The sequence below is a fragment of the Lethenteron reissneri genome, chromosome 24, assembly GCF_015708825.2.
Source record: "Lethenteron reissneri isolate LAM-NWPU_2019-01 chromosome 24, ASM1570882v1, whole genome shotgun sequence".
Taxonomy (NCBI): Eukaryota; Metazoa; Chordata; class Hyperoartia; order Petromyzontiformes; family Petromyzontidae; genus Lethenteron; species Lethenteron reissneri.
This window is the reverse complement of record NC_083802.1, coordinates 10801112-10818105: the sequence shown is the minus strand read 5'-3', so window position 1 is coordinate 10818105 and position 16994 is coordinate 10801112. Positions and strand designations below refer to the sequence as shown.

The 16994-nt window shown below is 46.8% G+C and overlaps 1 protein-coding gene across 1 annotated transcript in view; it reads right to left on the bottom strand.

Moving 5' to 3' along the window:
• Window positions 1–4881: 4881 nt before the first annotated feature.
• LOC133346581 (protein ENTREP2-like) overlaps window positions 4882–16994 on the bottom strand; it is a 78021-nt gene continuing 65908 nt past the window's right edge. Inside the window, 2 exon segments of the mRNA XM_061558243.1 lie at window positions 4882–9130; window positions 12489–12850. Coding sequence (XP_061414227.1) covers window positions 8942–9130; window positions 12489–12850 — 551 coding nt within the window. The 3' untranslated portion in view covers window positions 4882–8941.

The window sequence follows — 16994 nt, the reverse complement described above, 5'->3', positions numbered from 1 at the left end:
CACGCTACATTAAATACAAAGTGCAATTAAATACATTGTGCCTCTGCCACAATGCCTTCATATCCGCCTGCCCGCCGTACCTTTCTTCATTATTGACAACTTGCAGCTCAGCACACGGCAGATGCCTGCGCAGCGCAACTCACGACCTCCTCTTGATACCAAGATCCAGGATGGTCACGTCTATGCGCCGCTTCTCGGTGGCAGCCCCAACAGTCTGGAACGATATCATCCCTCTGCACATTCGCAGCATCACCCCAATCGCCTCCTTCAAGAGAGACTTAAAAACTCACCTCTACAATTATGCTTTCGAGCGACTCTGAGCTTGGCTCCGCGCCTCTGAGTTGCGGCCACTACGTCTGCAAATTTGCGCGCGTTACAAATTGAACTATAATTATTATTAATTGTAAAAAAGTCACGTGACTAACGATATATACCCTGTGGATTTATTCACAAATTCGTGACCGCTGTGGCTTAATATCACTATGATTAGTGGGGGGAGGGGTCCATAATCCCTGATCGCCAAGTGGTCAACAACAAACAGCACTGTTGAAATTGTTATAGATAAGAGTCGAATTGCGTGTCTTGAATTGAGAAAAGGTTATAAGAACTTGGATAAAAAAGATGATGGGGTGGTTATTCCAAAGTCGCGCAGTGCCATGGATAAGGAAGCAGAAAGAGATGTAAGTGTTTGTGATCTGCAACTCGTGCAAATGGTAAACACTTGTAAACGTCCTTTTAGCAAACAAAATAACACCCCAGCGCGGCCACTTCAATGGAGTGTGCTTGACTCGTACACCGAGACTGGGCGCATCTGCTTGCTGTTAATTTGCATGCTGCTGGGATCGTTGTTTTCGTTTGACAGTCGTGCAAGATTAATCACGAAGCGGGTGCCTATTTACCTGCGCGCATATAGATGCTGTCATTACACACCGTCGGCGAACACAGCACTCGCCCCTGCCCAGCAGCCTCCACACTCGCCTTCTTAGTCGTGCATCATTCTGATCACCGTCTTTCTCCGGATTGTAAGACGCCCCGGAAAGTAAGACGCATCAAGTAAGCGCGTTCGCAGTGTCAAACAAACACATTCCTGCGGAGGGAGCTGGTAGGAACGTTGGGTTGCTCGGTCAATGGCCAGGGTCAACGGCGGCGTGGTGTATTCCGCAAATATGCCCGACTGTGAGGGCGGACACAAGCCGGCGTGAGTAGGTTAAACGTTGAGTTTTATAAGGGCACCACGGAGTGACCAGCCCCTCTCCACCCAGCCCCACCCCTCCCACCCCCCACCCAGCCCCACCCTCCCCACCCAGCCCCTCCCCACCCTCCCCACCCAGCACCTCCCTCCCACCACCCACCCAGCCCCACCCAGCCCCTCCCCACCCTCCCCACCCAGCCCCTCCCCACCCAGCCCCTCCCCTCCCCACCCAGCCCCTCCCCACCCTCCCCACCCAACCCCTCTCCTCCCCACCCTGCCCCTCTCGACCCTCCCCTCCCCACCCAGCCACTCCCTCCCCACCCAGCCCCTCCCTGCACGACGGACGGACACAATAATCTTCTGTGGGCTGATGTAACCAGGAGGTTCCTACCAGTAAAAATGCGATACAAACCTGCTCACACATGGACACACTCCTACCGGACCTACCGGATTATAAGACGCACCCCCCCCCCCCCCCCCCAACGTTTGCTCAAAATACAGCAGGGGGAAATGCGTCTCAGAATCTGGAGAATACGGTCATTGTGGTGGTTGGGGGGAAACACGCAGTCCTTGTTTTCCAATTAATGAGCACATGGCTAAGTAGGGAAAGCTCCACTTTGCTGCGGGCTATTAAAGGGACTGTCACTGCGCGAGTGTAATAATTATCCGTACATGATGGCTCGCGAATTGGATGGACTTCACATGGTCCAGGCTTACAAATTGCTCCCCGGAGTATTTTGTGTGTGTGTGTGTCGAATGATGGCTTAATGGTGGTGCTGTAAATGACGAAATGAAGAAGCCACATTCACGACCCGTTGTTTTTTTTTTTCAGTTTGTGATAAATGTACGAGGCAATTACTCAACTAATAAATTACTCTAAAGTTAATTGCAACATTTTAATGTGTGGCTTTAACGGGGGGAGGGGAAATGGTAGGGAAAAGGTGCAGACACGAGAAGGTGTTTCGAAATTTTTGAACGAGAGAAGTGAACTTGATATCTCAGCCAGCAAAGACCTGATTTATTTTCCCCCCATGGACCAAAAAGAAAATATTCCGAATAAAAACATAATTGGCCAAGCACCTCCCACAGTGAAAATATCTGCGAGGCTATTGTGAGTAAACACAGCAAATATTCTCACACAAAATACACGGTAAACAAACTGCCCTTCAAATTACACCTGTGGGTGCTAGCACACAATCACCACCTTCCCAGATTGTTTAAAAGTTTTAACATCAAGTCGAAAAACGATTTAAACTTTTTAAATCACTACTTTTCGAATGTGCCTGAAGATCACTTTCAGCATATGGCTGGTAACCGAAATGGGCAACACTGGAGTTCTTTTTTAAGTTTCTTCAAGCTCATACTCTTAGTTTTTTCGGTAAAGTCACGTAGGAAAAAAATGAAATTAAAATTAATAAAAATAATAAAAATCACGACGTTTCGGAGGCAACACAAGTCTCCGTCATCAGGTGGGACCGTCACAGCCATTATTTTATTTGTATTAATTTTAATTTCATTTTTTACCTACCTGACTTTACCGAAAAAACTAAGAGTATGAATCCTTGCAGTCACGAAAGCTTCAAATCTAGAATTTCTTCAAGCTCCTCAGGCCAACAACAAACCTCACATTTGCAAATTCTGGAACCCAAAGTGAAAGATGATATGGAGTGACAATCATCTGCAACCATGATGTGTTTCTGCAGGTGGAGACGGTGCTTGATCTCGCGGGCTGATGGTTTTGGTTGGCTGCCAAGTTGAACCTTCATGTCCACATTGCAGAGACGACAGCTGCAACCTTCGCCCCCCCCCTCCCACGCCCATACACGCACCACACCCAGTATTATGAAAATATAATAGACGTCGTTGAGGCTCAATGATAATTTAAATTGTATATTGCTCTTGATTTGAAGCTTTCGTGACTGCAGGAATCCATACTCTTTGGTTCTTTGGTAAAGTCACGTAGGTAGAAAAAATAATACATCACGACGCTTCGGTCGAAACACAAGCGTCCGTCACCTGAAGATGGACGCTTGTGTTGCGACCGAAACGTCTTGATCTATTATTTTTTCTACCTACGTGACTTTACCGAAAAGAACCAAAGAGTATGTTGCTGTGATGCTATCTGGGGCGGTGATGCGGTTGCGGCGGTATGCTACGAACAAAGGTGGCCACGGGTTTGATACCCGCTCACAGCGAACATCAGTGGCGAGTGATATTTGAAATAGTCCCAGATACCGCTCCCCACCTTAAACAAAACCACATTGACCTGCGTGGTGAAGTATGGCCAGACAGCCTACGGTACATGACTGAACAGCTTTGGAGAGATATTCCTTGAGTCAGCGGTGGATTGACAGAGGGCTGTACATTTAGTGCCACCCAGCCCGGGTGGCACCGTAAGATAGTTGGACTCTAGACCAGTGATGCTTCTTCTTCTTAACAGGGGGTGCACGCTGCACCCCCTGGGCTTGCGAGATTCCCTTTCTGGGGGTGCTAGACATGGACAGATTTGTGTTCGAAGATAAATAATCTAAAACATAAATTAAGCACGAGCACGTAAGTACAACTACTTTGTTTCATCAAACCTATGCGTTTATTAACATTATATTTTTAAATAATGAGGATTGAGAACCAAAGGGGTGCAAGGCTGCTGTCAAGGTTAAGAACCACTGCTAAAAAAAAAAATTATCGGAAGTTTGAATCCCAGCTGGAAGTCACCAAAACCCATCATGCGTGTGGAGTCTCTTCGCCACTTTATTGGTGGGTTATCTCTTGGAGAACAGCCGCAACCATGGGAATGTGTCATGACCTCCAATGGATCAGGGCCACCAAAGGAGCAAGAAGACCACATGCACGAGTTTTTGTTTTCACTTCTTCGTTCACAGCAAATTCACCTCTCGAAACGGTTTCTCTTCTCGCGTTATATCGTGCACAATAAATGCACCTCCGGTATTAGAGCTGAAGAGAATCATGTTATTAGCTATATACGAAGTAGGCGTGCAATGATGCATCATTTAATCAATGAATATTGATCCTTTAGCTTACGATGCATCATCATATTGCATGTGTAAAAAAAAATATCAATGTTTGTTAGAATCATATATTATCTGTGTACAGTGAAGAGTCCACGTGATTTCACTCTGGCCATTCGTTGTTAATTCATTACTAAAGATTCGACTCGAGTCGACCGGCGATCCTGAATCGCAACAATTCACGGCATTTGCGAGGAGGGTAAATTAATTCTCTTGCACAGCGCCACCATGCATCTGTCAAAATGATTTATTATTATTAATGTTGTTGGTATTTTGATTTAAAGCTTTCGTGACTGCAGGGATTCATATTCTTGGTTATTTCGGTAAAGTCACGTAGAAGGGAAAAAATATATAAAACAATAAAAAACAATTCTTGCTGTGGATTTCACACCTGATGATGATTGCTTGTGTTGCAGTCGAACGGTCCCTTCTACGTGACTTTACCGAAAGAACCAAGAATATGTTGTTGGTATTGTTTCAATTAAGTTCTGGTCGGCTTTTTTAAACAATAGTGGTATCCGCTTTTTTTAACACGTGTTATCCAAATTGCGTGAAACAATGTTGCAAGGTTGTCATTTTCAACTTGTTTAATAATAATCTTAATAACAAAAATAATGGCTCTTCGTGTATAAACAAAACAGAGAGACCGAGACAAAGAAGTCACTGTTTAAGCAGCATGATTGTTACAAAAACCAACATTTCCAGCAGCTGTCAAATTGTATTTACACTCGACAACATGTAACAACAATAAACACAGCATATGTACAAAGTGTCCATGTTTTTTGCAACACTTATTCTAATTATACACAATAAACAGAAGCTGCAGTTGGTGTAAACACGTCTTTGTTGTTTTTTTTCCTGCAGGCGAGACGGATCAATTATCGGCACAATTTGGTCCTCAGAGGTAATAACCAGCATGTCCAATGGCACACTCACTCCCTTCCGGGGCAAGGACCTTCTAAACATTAGCATACTTGACACTTCTCAAAAAAACCATATGTACATTAATATACAACTGCACAACGGGAGTACGTTAAACGTGTGTGTGTCTGTGTACAATAGTTCAGTCTCAGAGCGAAACAAAGCCACATGAAGAAGGCGTAGCCAAAAGACAACATTATGCGATACACGCCGTTACTTTTGTGGAACCCACCGACACAATAAATTAGACGGATGGTCAAATGCGGTGACCAAAAAAACATATTTCAGACATGACCGGGTGTGTTACAACAGTCGGGTGTATTGCAAATATGCGACGGCCTTGTAGTGCAAAGCTCTTTGCGTAAACAACAAGTGTGTTGTTGGCGTTGTTCTCCGTCGCTTCCTTTGCCATTTGTTCTGTTGTTCTCATTTTCCTTTGCCTTCAGTACGCGCCGGTCGCACTCCGTGTGCCAATTGTCCCAAGAACGGCAACAACAGCCGCCGTTGGCCACTGAAGGGGCGGTGGCGTCACCACGGCGCTTGGGCCAGGCTCGGTGCACCAAGAGGCCACGTGAAGTGTCCAAGGCTCGCTGCTGGCAGGAGGTCACGGGACAAGACCCAGGTGCCGTGGGTTGACTGACTTTGCGATGACTGGCGGATGCACCACCTCTGCTCCCCGCTGTGCCACCTCGTTGTTGTGAGCGCCGCTCCTCCGCCCCCCGTTGTTGTTGCTGGAGGGCGACTGCCTCCAACTGCCCAGGAGCAACGTCCTCCACAGAGGCTGATCTTGACATGGCTGGTACCAGCCATCGGCAAGTCCAATCAGATCCACGTCCTTCTGTACCGTATCAGTTCATCTCTTCTCTAGCCCGTGCCACGTCCGTTTATCCCTCTCCATTCAGACAAGCAGAAGCTTATTTTAGCATTCTGTGGCTGGGCATGCGGGCTACATGACCCAGTCAATGCAGCCGGAGGAGCTCACCGATGGGGCTGTGTGCACATGCACACTCTCGTCCCATCATTGGAAGTGAGCCAACATAACAAACTGCCCCCCACCCCACCGAGCTGACTCACGATTACACCAAGGACAATATGCCTTCCGAAACCATGGAATTGAAATGGAGTCTTACCGATGAGCAAGATGCCATTAATATGTTAATGCACCCTTCCTAAAGGCCAAATAATGTAGTTCTGCAGGCGAAAAGGCAGGATATTCGTGATGATGAAGTGATGTTTCAGTTTAACACCTGGGTTGGGCAAGGCTCTCATTATTACGGTACGGTGAATGATAACGCAGAGCATTTTCGCACGTGGTTTTTTTTTGCTGCAGCGACTGCAAAAAAAAACTCTGCTGCCCGTTTTTAAATGAAGCGATGAACAAAGTGTTTTACTGCGTGAAAGCAACGGGTTTGTTTTTTGCAGATTAATAAAGTCAACGCGTGCACGCACCGCTGTTGTATGAATCGCGGCTGCATTGGGAAGGCAATGGCAGTAAATTATTATTAGATAATAATATTATCTAATAATAATTTATGTTACCGAGATTGAGGATTTGCAGCGGCATTTATAGCCCGCAGACAATATTTCACCACGATTGCGCAAAATGGGCACAAACACAGATTTAGAATAATCTCACGGGGAAATACGAGGCACAGTTTGAAGCTAACGCTTGCTTGGAGAAGTATGACCCACACATTGGCTGTTTAGATGACGCCGAATGCTGAGGAATAGTTGGATGCGTAAAAAATATACAACGGGTGCACATAATCTGCTGTTAGAGGGATAGGACGTTAAATTGAATTTATCTTGGTAATATTGTGACATGTAAATAATTGGTCACCTTATTTGCTTTAACCAACCTGTATATGAGCGATGAGTTTCACATTTTATTTAAATTGAAGAATAATTTCAGATCTTTTCCAAATGTTCCAATCATTTACTTATTACATACCAAGTATTCCCGCTACCGATAGGGACGTCTCACAACCATGCCACGTGGCATTGCTTTTAGGCGGCAAGAGCGTGGACGTGACGTCGAGTTTTTCAGATCGTCTGACGTTTCCTATCAAGGCTCTGTCCTCCCAGATTATCGGCAAATCGGGGGACATTCCGAGCGTACATGAATCTCATTGAATGCAAACAAAACAGATGATCCAGGCGCTTGATGTGGTGTCAGTAGGCATAATTGAAAAAGATGTAACATTTCACTCTCACACCACAGTATCTGCAGCACTTCCTTTTCAATGCATCACAAACACGCGTTCAACGATATAAAATACTGCAGAACCAACAGAAGTGCTCCCAGCAATAGATGGGGGGAGCACTTTATCATGGCATCGCATTCCATTGCATGTCCTGCAACCTATTACACCCCAAATTAATAATATATCAACCAGATGGGGAATTATTTGCATTAGTCCTATTCCTAATTATCGTTGGAGGTCTCGGCAAAGACAAAAACAGAGCAGTGGGTGACACTTCATATAATGATGCCGATTTTAGCGCGAGTTTCAACTACCGCGCTGGCAGATGGAATCGAACGGGCGACCCCCTCTGGGTCGTGCGCTAACCATTATACCACGGCAGCATCCAGACTGCTACGAGCCGAAGACGTATACACGTCAAGCTTCAGAAGCATGAAATGCCAAGACGACAACATTACGTGACCAAGCGGCGACCGTGTGCGTTACGTAGGCATCGTGAGAAGCACATGGGTTCCAAACAGGTGTGCAAAACGGGACTCGGTTGAATCGTGAGTTCCACTTGTAAAAAAAAAACCTCCGTTGTTAACATCAACAATTGTACTGCTCAATCGATAATGATTTAAGTGTTTCTGAGGCATCCCTCCCCTGCAGGCACAGTAACCTGTTGCCATTCATCAAGCGTGTACGTGTGCGTGCATGTATTATTGGGATGATGGGGCTGCATCAGTTGGGGAACGTGTTCTGTCTGCGAGTCCTTTCTCAGGGACCGCAAAGATTACCACTGGGAATTTGTGCCAATGTTATACAAATCTTTTGTGTTACACTCATCAGAGAATCTAGCGCATATCATAGGCTATATTGATTTGAAGCTTTCGTGACTGCAGGAATCCATACTCTTTGGTTCTTTACCGAAAGAACCAAAGAGTATCATACACTATATTTGATCAAATTCAAATAGCGACAAAAGAAACCGTTCTTTTCAGAGCGCAGCCACGATGTTTACTTTTTAGCGTGCACCTAAAAAAGTAAACATCAACAAATCAAACACATGTATTAGCTTCCTATTACATGACGTGTACTGCACTTTTCGGACTGCGATCAGCTGTTGGCACGTCGACTGTAGGAGAGCAGCAGCGAATGCACTCGCGAGTCGATGCTTTCAAAGACAATCAACAACGGGGCAGCACCTTCCGTATAAACACCTCCAATATTTACCACAAACAACAACAACAGTGCACTGCACCGCAAAAGTCATGGCAAGACAACAAAGCCACCGGTCGCTTCTCGAGTAGGCAGCTGTGCCGAGACATGGCAAGGCAACGGGCACGGGCGAGGGGCTGGGAGCGGAGGGGCTGAGGGGCGAGGGGAAGAGGTGGGATGGGATGCGAAGGGAAGGACAGAGCAGGGTTTGGGCAAGGGAGAGAAGGGCAGGCGAGGGGATTGGAGGCGAGACAAGGGGGTGGAATGAGATGGGACGCGAGGGGATGTGAGAGCAGGGAAGGGCAGGAGAGGCGAGGAGACGAGAGATGATTGGAGGGCAGGCGAGGTGGGGGAGGGCTAAGGAGGAGGAGGAGAGCAAGGCAGGCGAGGGGCGGCTACAGGACGGTTTCCCGAAGGACGCCCACGTGGCTGTGTGGCCGGCTCTGCTCGTCCGACGGCTGCCGCCGGCCCTCGAGGCCCGGCTCGCTAAGGTCCCCGCAGCTCCGGGGAGACGTGGCGCCAGCCCGACCGTCCCGCGGTGGGGACAGGGGGCTCGTGCGCACCGACTGCGTCTGGGCCATCACCTCATTCATTCACAATTGGCGGAGGGGGGAAAACACGCAGAGAAACATGATAATGCCACGTATAAATATAACGCCACGCTCTTCAGAAAGGTTTTTGTTTTTGGTGTGATACTGCATTTGGCAGTGGTGCGCAAGCACAAATAACACAAACTCCACACATTCGTCAATGGCACTGCCCTAAAAAATAACAATTTTACATTGTTCATCTGGAAACATTCTTAAGGCTCCGTAGTGCATAGCACAGGGCTCCATGGTGTATATATAGTGTAGTCTCCAACTATTAGTCCGGCCTCTCTGGCTCTCTGCTGTGAAGAAAAGCCATTGCCTGAAGCGCTGCCCAATTTATTTTTTCTCCTTTTTGGACGGCGATGTTAATCAATGCGTCGAGGTTTTTTTTGGTAAGAAATGGTAGGTTGGCTTGAACAGCGCACGCCGCAAAAAAATAAATCACCTTGGGAGGGGGGAATTAAAATTGTTCCACCCCCAGTGATAGCGTGCGTGTGTTAGACACATTGCAATGTTATACACATTGCTGCAGTAAACATTTACTATTTTGTCACAACATAAACTGAGACAGAGAGAGGGTCACATGGATTTGAGAACGTACCCAATTTGCAAGCATCACATCGACTGTCATGTATGTGTAAAGACTGTGTCAGCAAGTCTCGACAGGGAGTCAGCGAGGCTGGATGCAAAGACAAGGGCGCCAGCAAGTCTGGAGGATCTTGATTGGGGAATTCCCCAGAGTGTCCAAAATAGACGGCTGGGGAAATTCCCCCGAAGAATCCACGAGGATAAAAGCAGGGCAAGAAGGCATGTTCGGGGCTGTCGAGAGGGACTTGGGCCGTCGTCGCTGTCTTCACGTCGTCGCTGTCTTCACGTCGGCGCTGCCTTCACGTCGTCGCTGTCTTCACGTCGTCACTGTCTTCACGTCGTCGCTGTCTTCACGTCGTCACTGTCTTCACGTCGTCACTGTCTTCACGTCGTCGCTGTCTTCACGTCGTCACTGTCTTCACGTTGTCGCTGCCTTCACGTCGTCACTGTCTTCACGTCGTCGCTGTCTTCACGTCGTCACTGTCTTCACGTCGTCACTGTCTTCACGTCGTCGCTGTCTTCACGTCGTCGCTGTCTTCACGTCGTCGCTGTCTTCACGTCGTCGCTGCCTTCACGTCGTCGCTGTCTTCACGTCGTCGCTGTCTTCACGTCGTCGCTGTCTTCACGTCGTCGCTGTCTTCACGTCGTCGCTGTCTTCACGTCGTCGCTGCCTTCACGTCGTCGCTGTCTTCACGTCGTCGCTGTCTTCACGTCGTCGCTGTCTTCACGTCGTCGCTGTCTTCACGTCGTCGCTGTCTTCACGTCGTCGCTGCCTTCACGTCGTCGCTGTCTTCACGTCGTCGCTGTCTTCACGTCGTCGCTGTCTTCACGTCGTCGCTGCCTTCACGTCGTCGCTGTCTTCACGTCGTCGCTGCCTTCACGTCGTCGCTGTCTTCACGTCGTCGCTGTCTTCACGTCGTCGCTGTCTTCACGTCGTCACTGCCTTCACGTCGTCGCTGCCTTCACGTCGTCGCTGTCTTCACGTCGTCGCTGTCTTCACGTCGTCGCTGCCTTCACGTCGTCGCTGTCTTCACGTCGTCGCTGCCTTCACGTCGTCGCTGTCTTCACGTCGTCGCTGTCTTCACGTCGTCGCTGTCTTCACGTCGTCACTGCCTTCACGTCGTCGCTGTCTTCACGTCGTCGCTATCTTCACGTCGTCGCTATCTTCACGTCGTCGCTGTCTTCACGTCGTCGCTGTCTTCACGTCGTCGCTGTCTTCACGTCGTCGCTGTCTTCACGTCGTCGCTGCCTTCACGTCGTCGCTGTCTTCACGTCGTCGCTGTCTTCACGTCGGCGTTATCTCATGACGACGTGGTCCTAGGCTACATCACGTGCAATAAAAGAAACCTCTACAGCTCGAGTCCAGAGTCGTTACATATGATGTGCATCGTCGGGTGTAATACACCCACTCGTCCTACCTTCTATTTATTAACTTTTTTACATGTCTTAAGATCACTTTCATTCGTTCAATCCTGTAAGTGCACTTTTTGTTATAAGTAAATTACTGCTTTGGTCTACGGCAAACTGCAGAAAGAAAATACACCCCTATCACGTTGGGGATTTCAATGCACACAGTATATTCAATAGATAACGATTCCATTCCAGGGCCCAGGCTGCTTATTCCATTGGCTCTCTGCCACTTTATGCATGTCCACGAGAGTCTTGTTTTTATAAGCATGGCTCAAGTAAACAATGAAATCGATTTAAAATCAAATTAAGAAATGTATGACGACACTGTAGGGTTTCACAGTCGCCGGTTATTAAAATGTGCACATTATAAAGGGGCATTTTTTTCTGATTTCTTTTCACGGAGCAAAATTGCAAATGATTGGAATTTAACTTGTGCGTAGAGCACCGGTTAAAAGCAATCATGGTTGGTAGCGTTTCTTTGAAACCTCCTTTGGCCGTTCACATTGAACTGAAAAAATGCAACCGCTCCAAAATGTAATCAAAAGAGACAGTGCACGTAATCAGAATTAAACCCAAAAGAGACAGGAAAAAAACGTGCAGTGCATTTATCAGTGCAATCAATTAGAAGAGTTGAAAATAAGCAGGCCTGATCTGCAATCATTAAATTATATTTGAGGAGTGGATTTTTTTGCAATTGTCAATAGCCCAAGGTATTTTTTTATGAATGTTAAAGATTACGGATGCTATATATGAAGCGAATGCTTTGATCTCGTCACCAAAAAAAGATGTCCTACTTTGACATTCAACACGTGAGAAGCAAATCTATTCAATTTTCACCGACTGCTCCCGTTTGATTTTTTTTCCAGACAATCAGAACTGCAGAATTAAGACCAACGTACACAGATCTTCAAATCCCTCTGGGGTATTGTCTCAACCCATCAGCTCTCTGAGGTCAAGAAAATTAGGACCGTTTTTGTTTTTGGGCGCATCAACATTGGTTGTTATTAGGAGGAGATTGAAGCCTGGCATTCACATGGAATTCCCACCGCTGGCTCAGGACCACCAGCAGAGATGAGCACCACCCAGTACTCATTTGAGAATAAAAACTCAGATTGCATGTACACACTCTGAATTAAATACATACGTCTTAACATCGCAACGCGTCAGGAATGTGTGAACAATTCTCCTTCACGCTGACTTGAAAAGTGTCATGGCGGCAAGCTGCCCTCCGGTCGGTCTGGAGCTCTACGATGTCCTCTCGGACGTGTTCCATGCCGAAGCGACATCGAACACAGCGGGCAACGTCCACTGCATTGCTCTCCACTTCGTACCACGTCGTTTCCGAGGTTCCTACCTGATCGAGGACGCTGGCGCTGAGGATCGCCTCCTCCATGTGCCTCTCGTCCGACGCGATCACGGACTTGATGTCGTTGACCACGTGACGTACGTCGGGCGGCAGGTCACCGCTGGAGCTCTCGAGGAAGCGAGACACGAGGATCTTGGTGTCCTCGTAGGTTTTCAGGTCCACGAGCGAGCGAGGCCGCTCCCTGAGAGCCTCCGGCATTGGACTCGTTCGAGAGGACTGTGCAGAGCCCGTGCCGGCGTTCCGGACTTCCGGCTCGGACGGGCGGATGTCGTCAAGCGCGTCGCAGCAGAGTCTCTCTTCTCCGTCCACGTTAGGGGATAGCGAGTCGGAGCTCAACTGGCCACCTCTGTCTGGAAAACGAGAACACCGTGTGAAACGCTGCCGGGCTGTGCTGTGCGGCTCGTCGATGTGCTTCAAAGGGGTTGTAGAGAGTGTTGTTCGGCAGGATGTCCGACGTTTAGCACAAGAAGCATGCGGAGCGAAACATCGGACATCGTAGCAGCGGACATAATTTCAGCTGGAGCTGTGCGGAGCTAAACTCCAGAAAATATTTGTTCAGAGTATATTTCCACAACATTATCTGGCGCACCCCCTAATTTATGACCCTCCACCACTCTCCAACCTCAGGCCATTTGGGCCCCAGAAAATATTCAATGGGAAATTAGGCCCTGACATCATGCCAAGGAGCATGCAGTACAACCCAGAAAAAACACATCGGTGAGCTATACTGCCGTCATTTGGTTAAAATAATGTGCAAACAGTGACGTAGATTATACGCGTGTGTGTGTGTACATTTGTGTGGTACGCTCAAGGAGAAGAAGGTAACAATGCGCATGACAAAGGAGCACAAAGGACGCATTGTATAGACCGAACACAACTCTTACTTTGTAGCTTCCACATTTGCGGAAACCCGCCTCTCTACTTTGAGCAAACAACACTGACAAGGAACAAGGGTCATTTAAAATATATAATCCATTTTTTTTACTCAGAAAAAATGGCTTTCACAAAGTAAACCGTCACAACTTGTTGTATTCTTTAGAGGAATTAAGCTAACATAATCCCAAGCAATCAACCAAAATCCACAATTAAATGAACACATCTTCCCAGAGGAACTTAAAAAAAAACACACATGTGTTTGCTATTGCTATTCAAGCACAACATCGAGAGTAAATAAGCAAAATGCGGTTCTTGTTTCAGTGTCAAATCTCCGTTTGTGCATTAGGCTTTCTCCAATTAAGCTGCTCACCCAACCAACCACAACGACAGCATCTGGCAGGGTGGCCCAGGCTTGGAGCTAATGATCCTCCTGCAGGCTCACCACCCAGACCGCTTGATAAATGGCTATGCAACCTGCCCAGAGATGGGCACATTTAAACCCGACTCTAAAGGGCATAAATGGAGCGGAAAGTATGTGCATTAGCTCATATTGGAAAGTCAACAATTACGCACAATGGCATTGGTTGGGTGGGGGAGCCAAGCGCATGGCAATTCTTCAGGAAAGAAGTAACCGATTCATAGAAGTATTTTCTTTTCTTACCCCAGGGATATCAACTCTGATGTCTACTTGAAGATACATTTCAGTGGCAAAGGTCATTCAAACGGTTTTCACTCTTGCAAATTCATTTTCAGCGTGCGTGCCTTTTCACAAATAATAATAACAATAACTATACTCTTTCGGCCGACGCTCATTCCTGTGCATTTGTAACGCACACGTCCATTCTGGATATTGAATTGGTATCTCGGAAAGAAAGAAGACACACACACACACACTTCCACATTTTCTCTTTTTTAAAAGAGGCCCTACGTCTTCAACTTGTTTTTAAATCGCTAATGACACATAACTCATCTGAATCGTAATAAAAAGCCAAAACGGCCAACTCGTGTTCATGTTGCGAACGACAAAGGCCAGCACAATTCACTCATCTCTCGGTTAATCACCCACTGCCCTGCGCCATCTCCCATCTCTTTAGAGGGCGGGTCGTGGCGGAGGAGGAGGGGAGGGTGGATACGACGTCTGATTGATGTCTTCTGGGGCCTCATTAATCACGCTTAAAAGTATCTGGTTCTCGCGCGAGCCATTAGCCTTGCCACTGACTGCCACGGCGGAGAGGAGGGGAAAACGAGCTCTTCCAGTCCTCCGTGCCACTGTTATGATATTCGGCCACCTGATCCCCCCTTGGAATTCAATACGCGACTTACAGTCAAGAATGGAGCTTTTCACAGACGTCCGAAATGACTGCAGGGTTTTTTTTTCTTTCTACGTGCCCACTTCAATGAACCAATACGCGGTTTAATTTTATGCGTTAGGAGGAAAGGGCCAATGGTGAATGCACATCTAAACCTTTGAATTCCGCTTACGGATTACATTTGCATCGAGGTGTGCACCGCAGATCAAATATCGAGAGATTATATGAAAGCAAATGTAAGTTACGGATTGCAGGATTGAAAACTCGCTGTGAATTAAACAATCGGTTGCTTTTCTGTGTATTCCTGCAGGGAGAAAGAGTATGCCGTGTCTTTGTATGCACTGTATGGGTGGAGCAGTAGCTCGCTCACTGCACTTTGAATCTTGTGACCAGAGTTCGATTCCCAGATGCAGATAACTCAGTGGGGAGTAATATGTAAATCTGTACGGGCACCCCCCCCCCCCCCCCCCACTTCTCTATGAACCCACACTGAAAATGATGGTGAAATATGGTCAAACATCCCCCACGACCGAACAGCTTGATCAATGGCCATGAATTAAAAGGAAGAATGTGCACGTTCTGTGTAACAAAATAACGGCCCAAACGTTGGTACTAGATCCTGCTTGTGTGAAATATTTCAAAATTATCCGATATTGTTAAATTCAAATATGCAAATAAAAAAAACGAAATACTGAACGTGCGTAAAGAAGCATGGGGAGATGCATCCGTGGAATAAAATGACAACATATGCCTCGTTGAAGATAACCTTTCAAAACTGTTGAGAAAAGTAAGTGGGCATGTGCAGCAGACGCCACAAGAATGGATGATGGTCGAAGGTCAAAGAATAATAACAGAGCGGTGGCCAAGGGATGGAACATGTCTGAGTGTACGTCCTCCGGGGAGATGGAGCTATACAAATCAAATCTTGTACATGTGCTGATTAGATTGTTGCATTGCTGGATCATGGGAGGCTGACGATAATACAATATTATAAACACGTTGCATTAAATAATATCTCTTTTATCGTTGAAAACCTGCATATTGTTGCCGCGCGGCTTCCTGAACGCTTGCTGCTCACAACCTTGAGCAATTAATAAAGTCACAACTGTTTGTATCCGCGCGCAGTACAGGGTGTGCCTCCTCTTCGTCCGCACGTTACACCGCCACGTGTACACAGTGGACAGCATATGGCCACTAGCGAGCGATTTGTAAAAATTCAACACGCGTTAGACGCGGGCACGCGCTCTCTCGTGTGTTTACGACACGTGGTCGTTGGCTATCACTCGCGGGATAACGAGTACATTTTAAAGGGTTCAACTTACATGGGCGTGAAACTCGCCGAGCATAGTCCACACATTGTTAACCTTGCAGCCGCATTCCGTTAACGGTCATTAAGCCCTATCAATCAATCAGTCGGTGCAGCAGTTAAATGCAGCCCGTGTCTATAGGGCGCAAAGCTGTCGGGCACCTGTTGGGCTCACTTAAGCAGGTCCCAAAATTAACCAACAGGCAAAGGCTGTGTTAGTAATTTGTAGTTTGCCATCACGCCCACTCGTTCTCGTTCGACCTACCCCACAAAGGCTCTCCATATGAAAGTGACATTCATTTTCGTGTCTTACTCGTAGAGTAACTGCAATCGGAATTCTCCACACTTCCATCCCTTTTTTCTCCTGGCTCTAGAGTCACGGCCATTAACAAAAAAATGTTCGATTCGGCATTCACCCAAAACCTCCAGAACCTATGCCGAGGTTAAAAAAAATGTTTTTAAATATTTTCCCCCAATTTGTTGGCTGGAGTCGGATCAAATATGGACGTTTTTGTATTTAATATCTGACATTTCCGTTGATCTGGGTTTAAAAATACAAAGGTAAGAAAACCAAACTGGCCCAAAAATGTTCTCAATTGTAAGCATAGAGAGAACAATATTTGCATGAGAACTTTCAGCATTTTAGGCCATTGAGAACATCATGAGGTCAAATGTTAACTCCCTCGCCTGTATATCTGGAGTTTGCATGTTCTCTCTGTGGTCATGTGGATTTTTCTCCAGGTTCTCCGGTTTTTCTCTCCACATTTAGAAACATGCGTTTAGAGTATTTGGCTGCTATAAATTTCCAAATGATCAGCCACTTCGTTGAGCTATCATTTGTGGCCAGGTCGCTTCTGAAAAAAATCTAATATCTAACTGGGCCTTACCTGGTAAAATATTATAAAAAATGTTTAGTTTATTTATCTCAGTAACATGCGCAGACAGTTTGTCAAAGGGATTTTCTCACCACACTTCACGCCGTAGAGTGGGAATTAGTGAAGC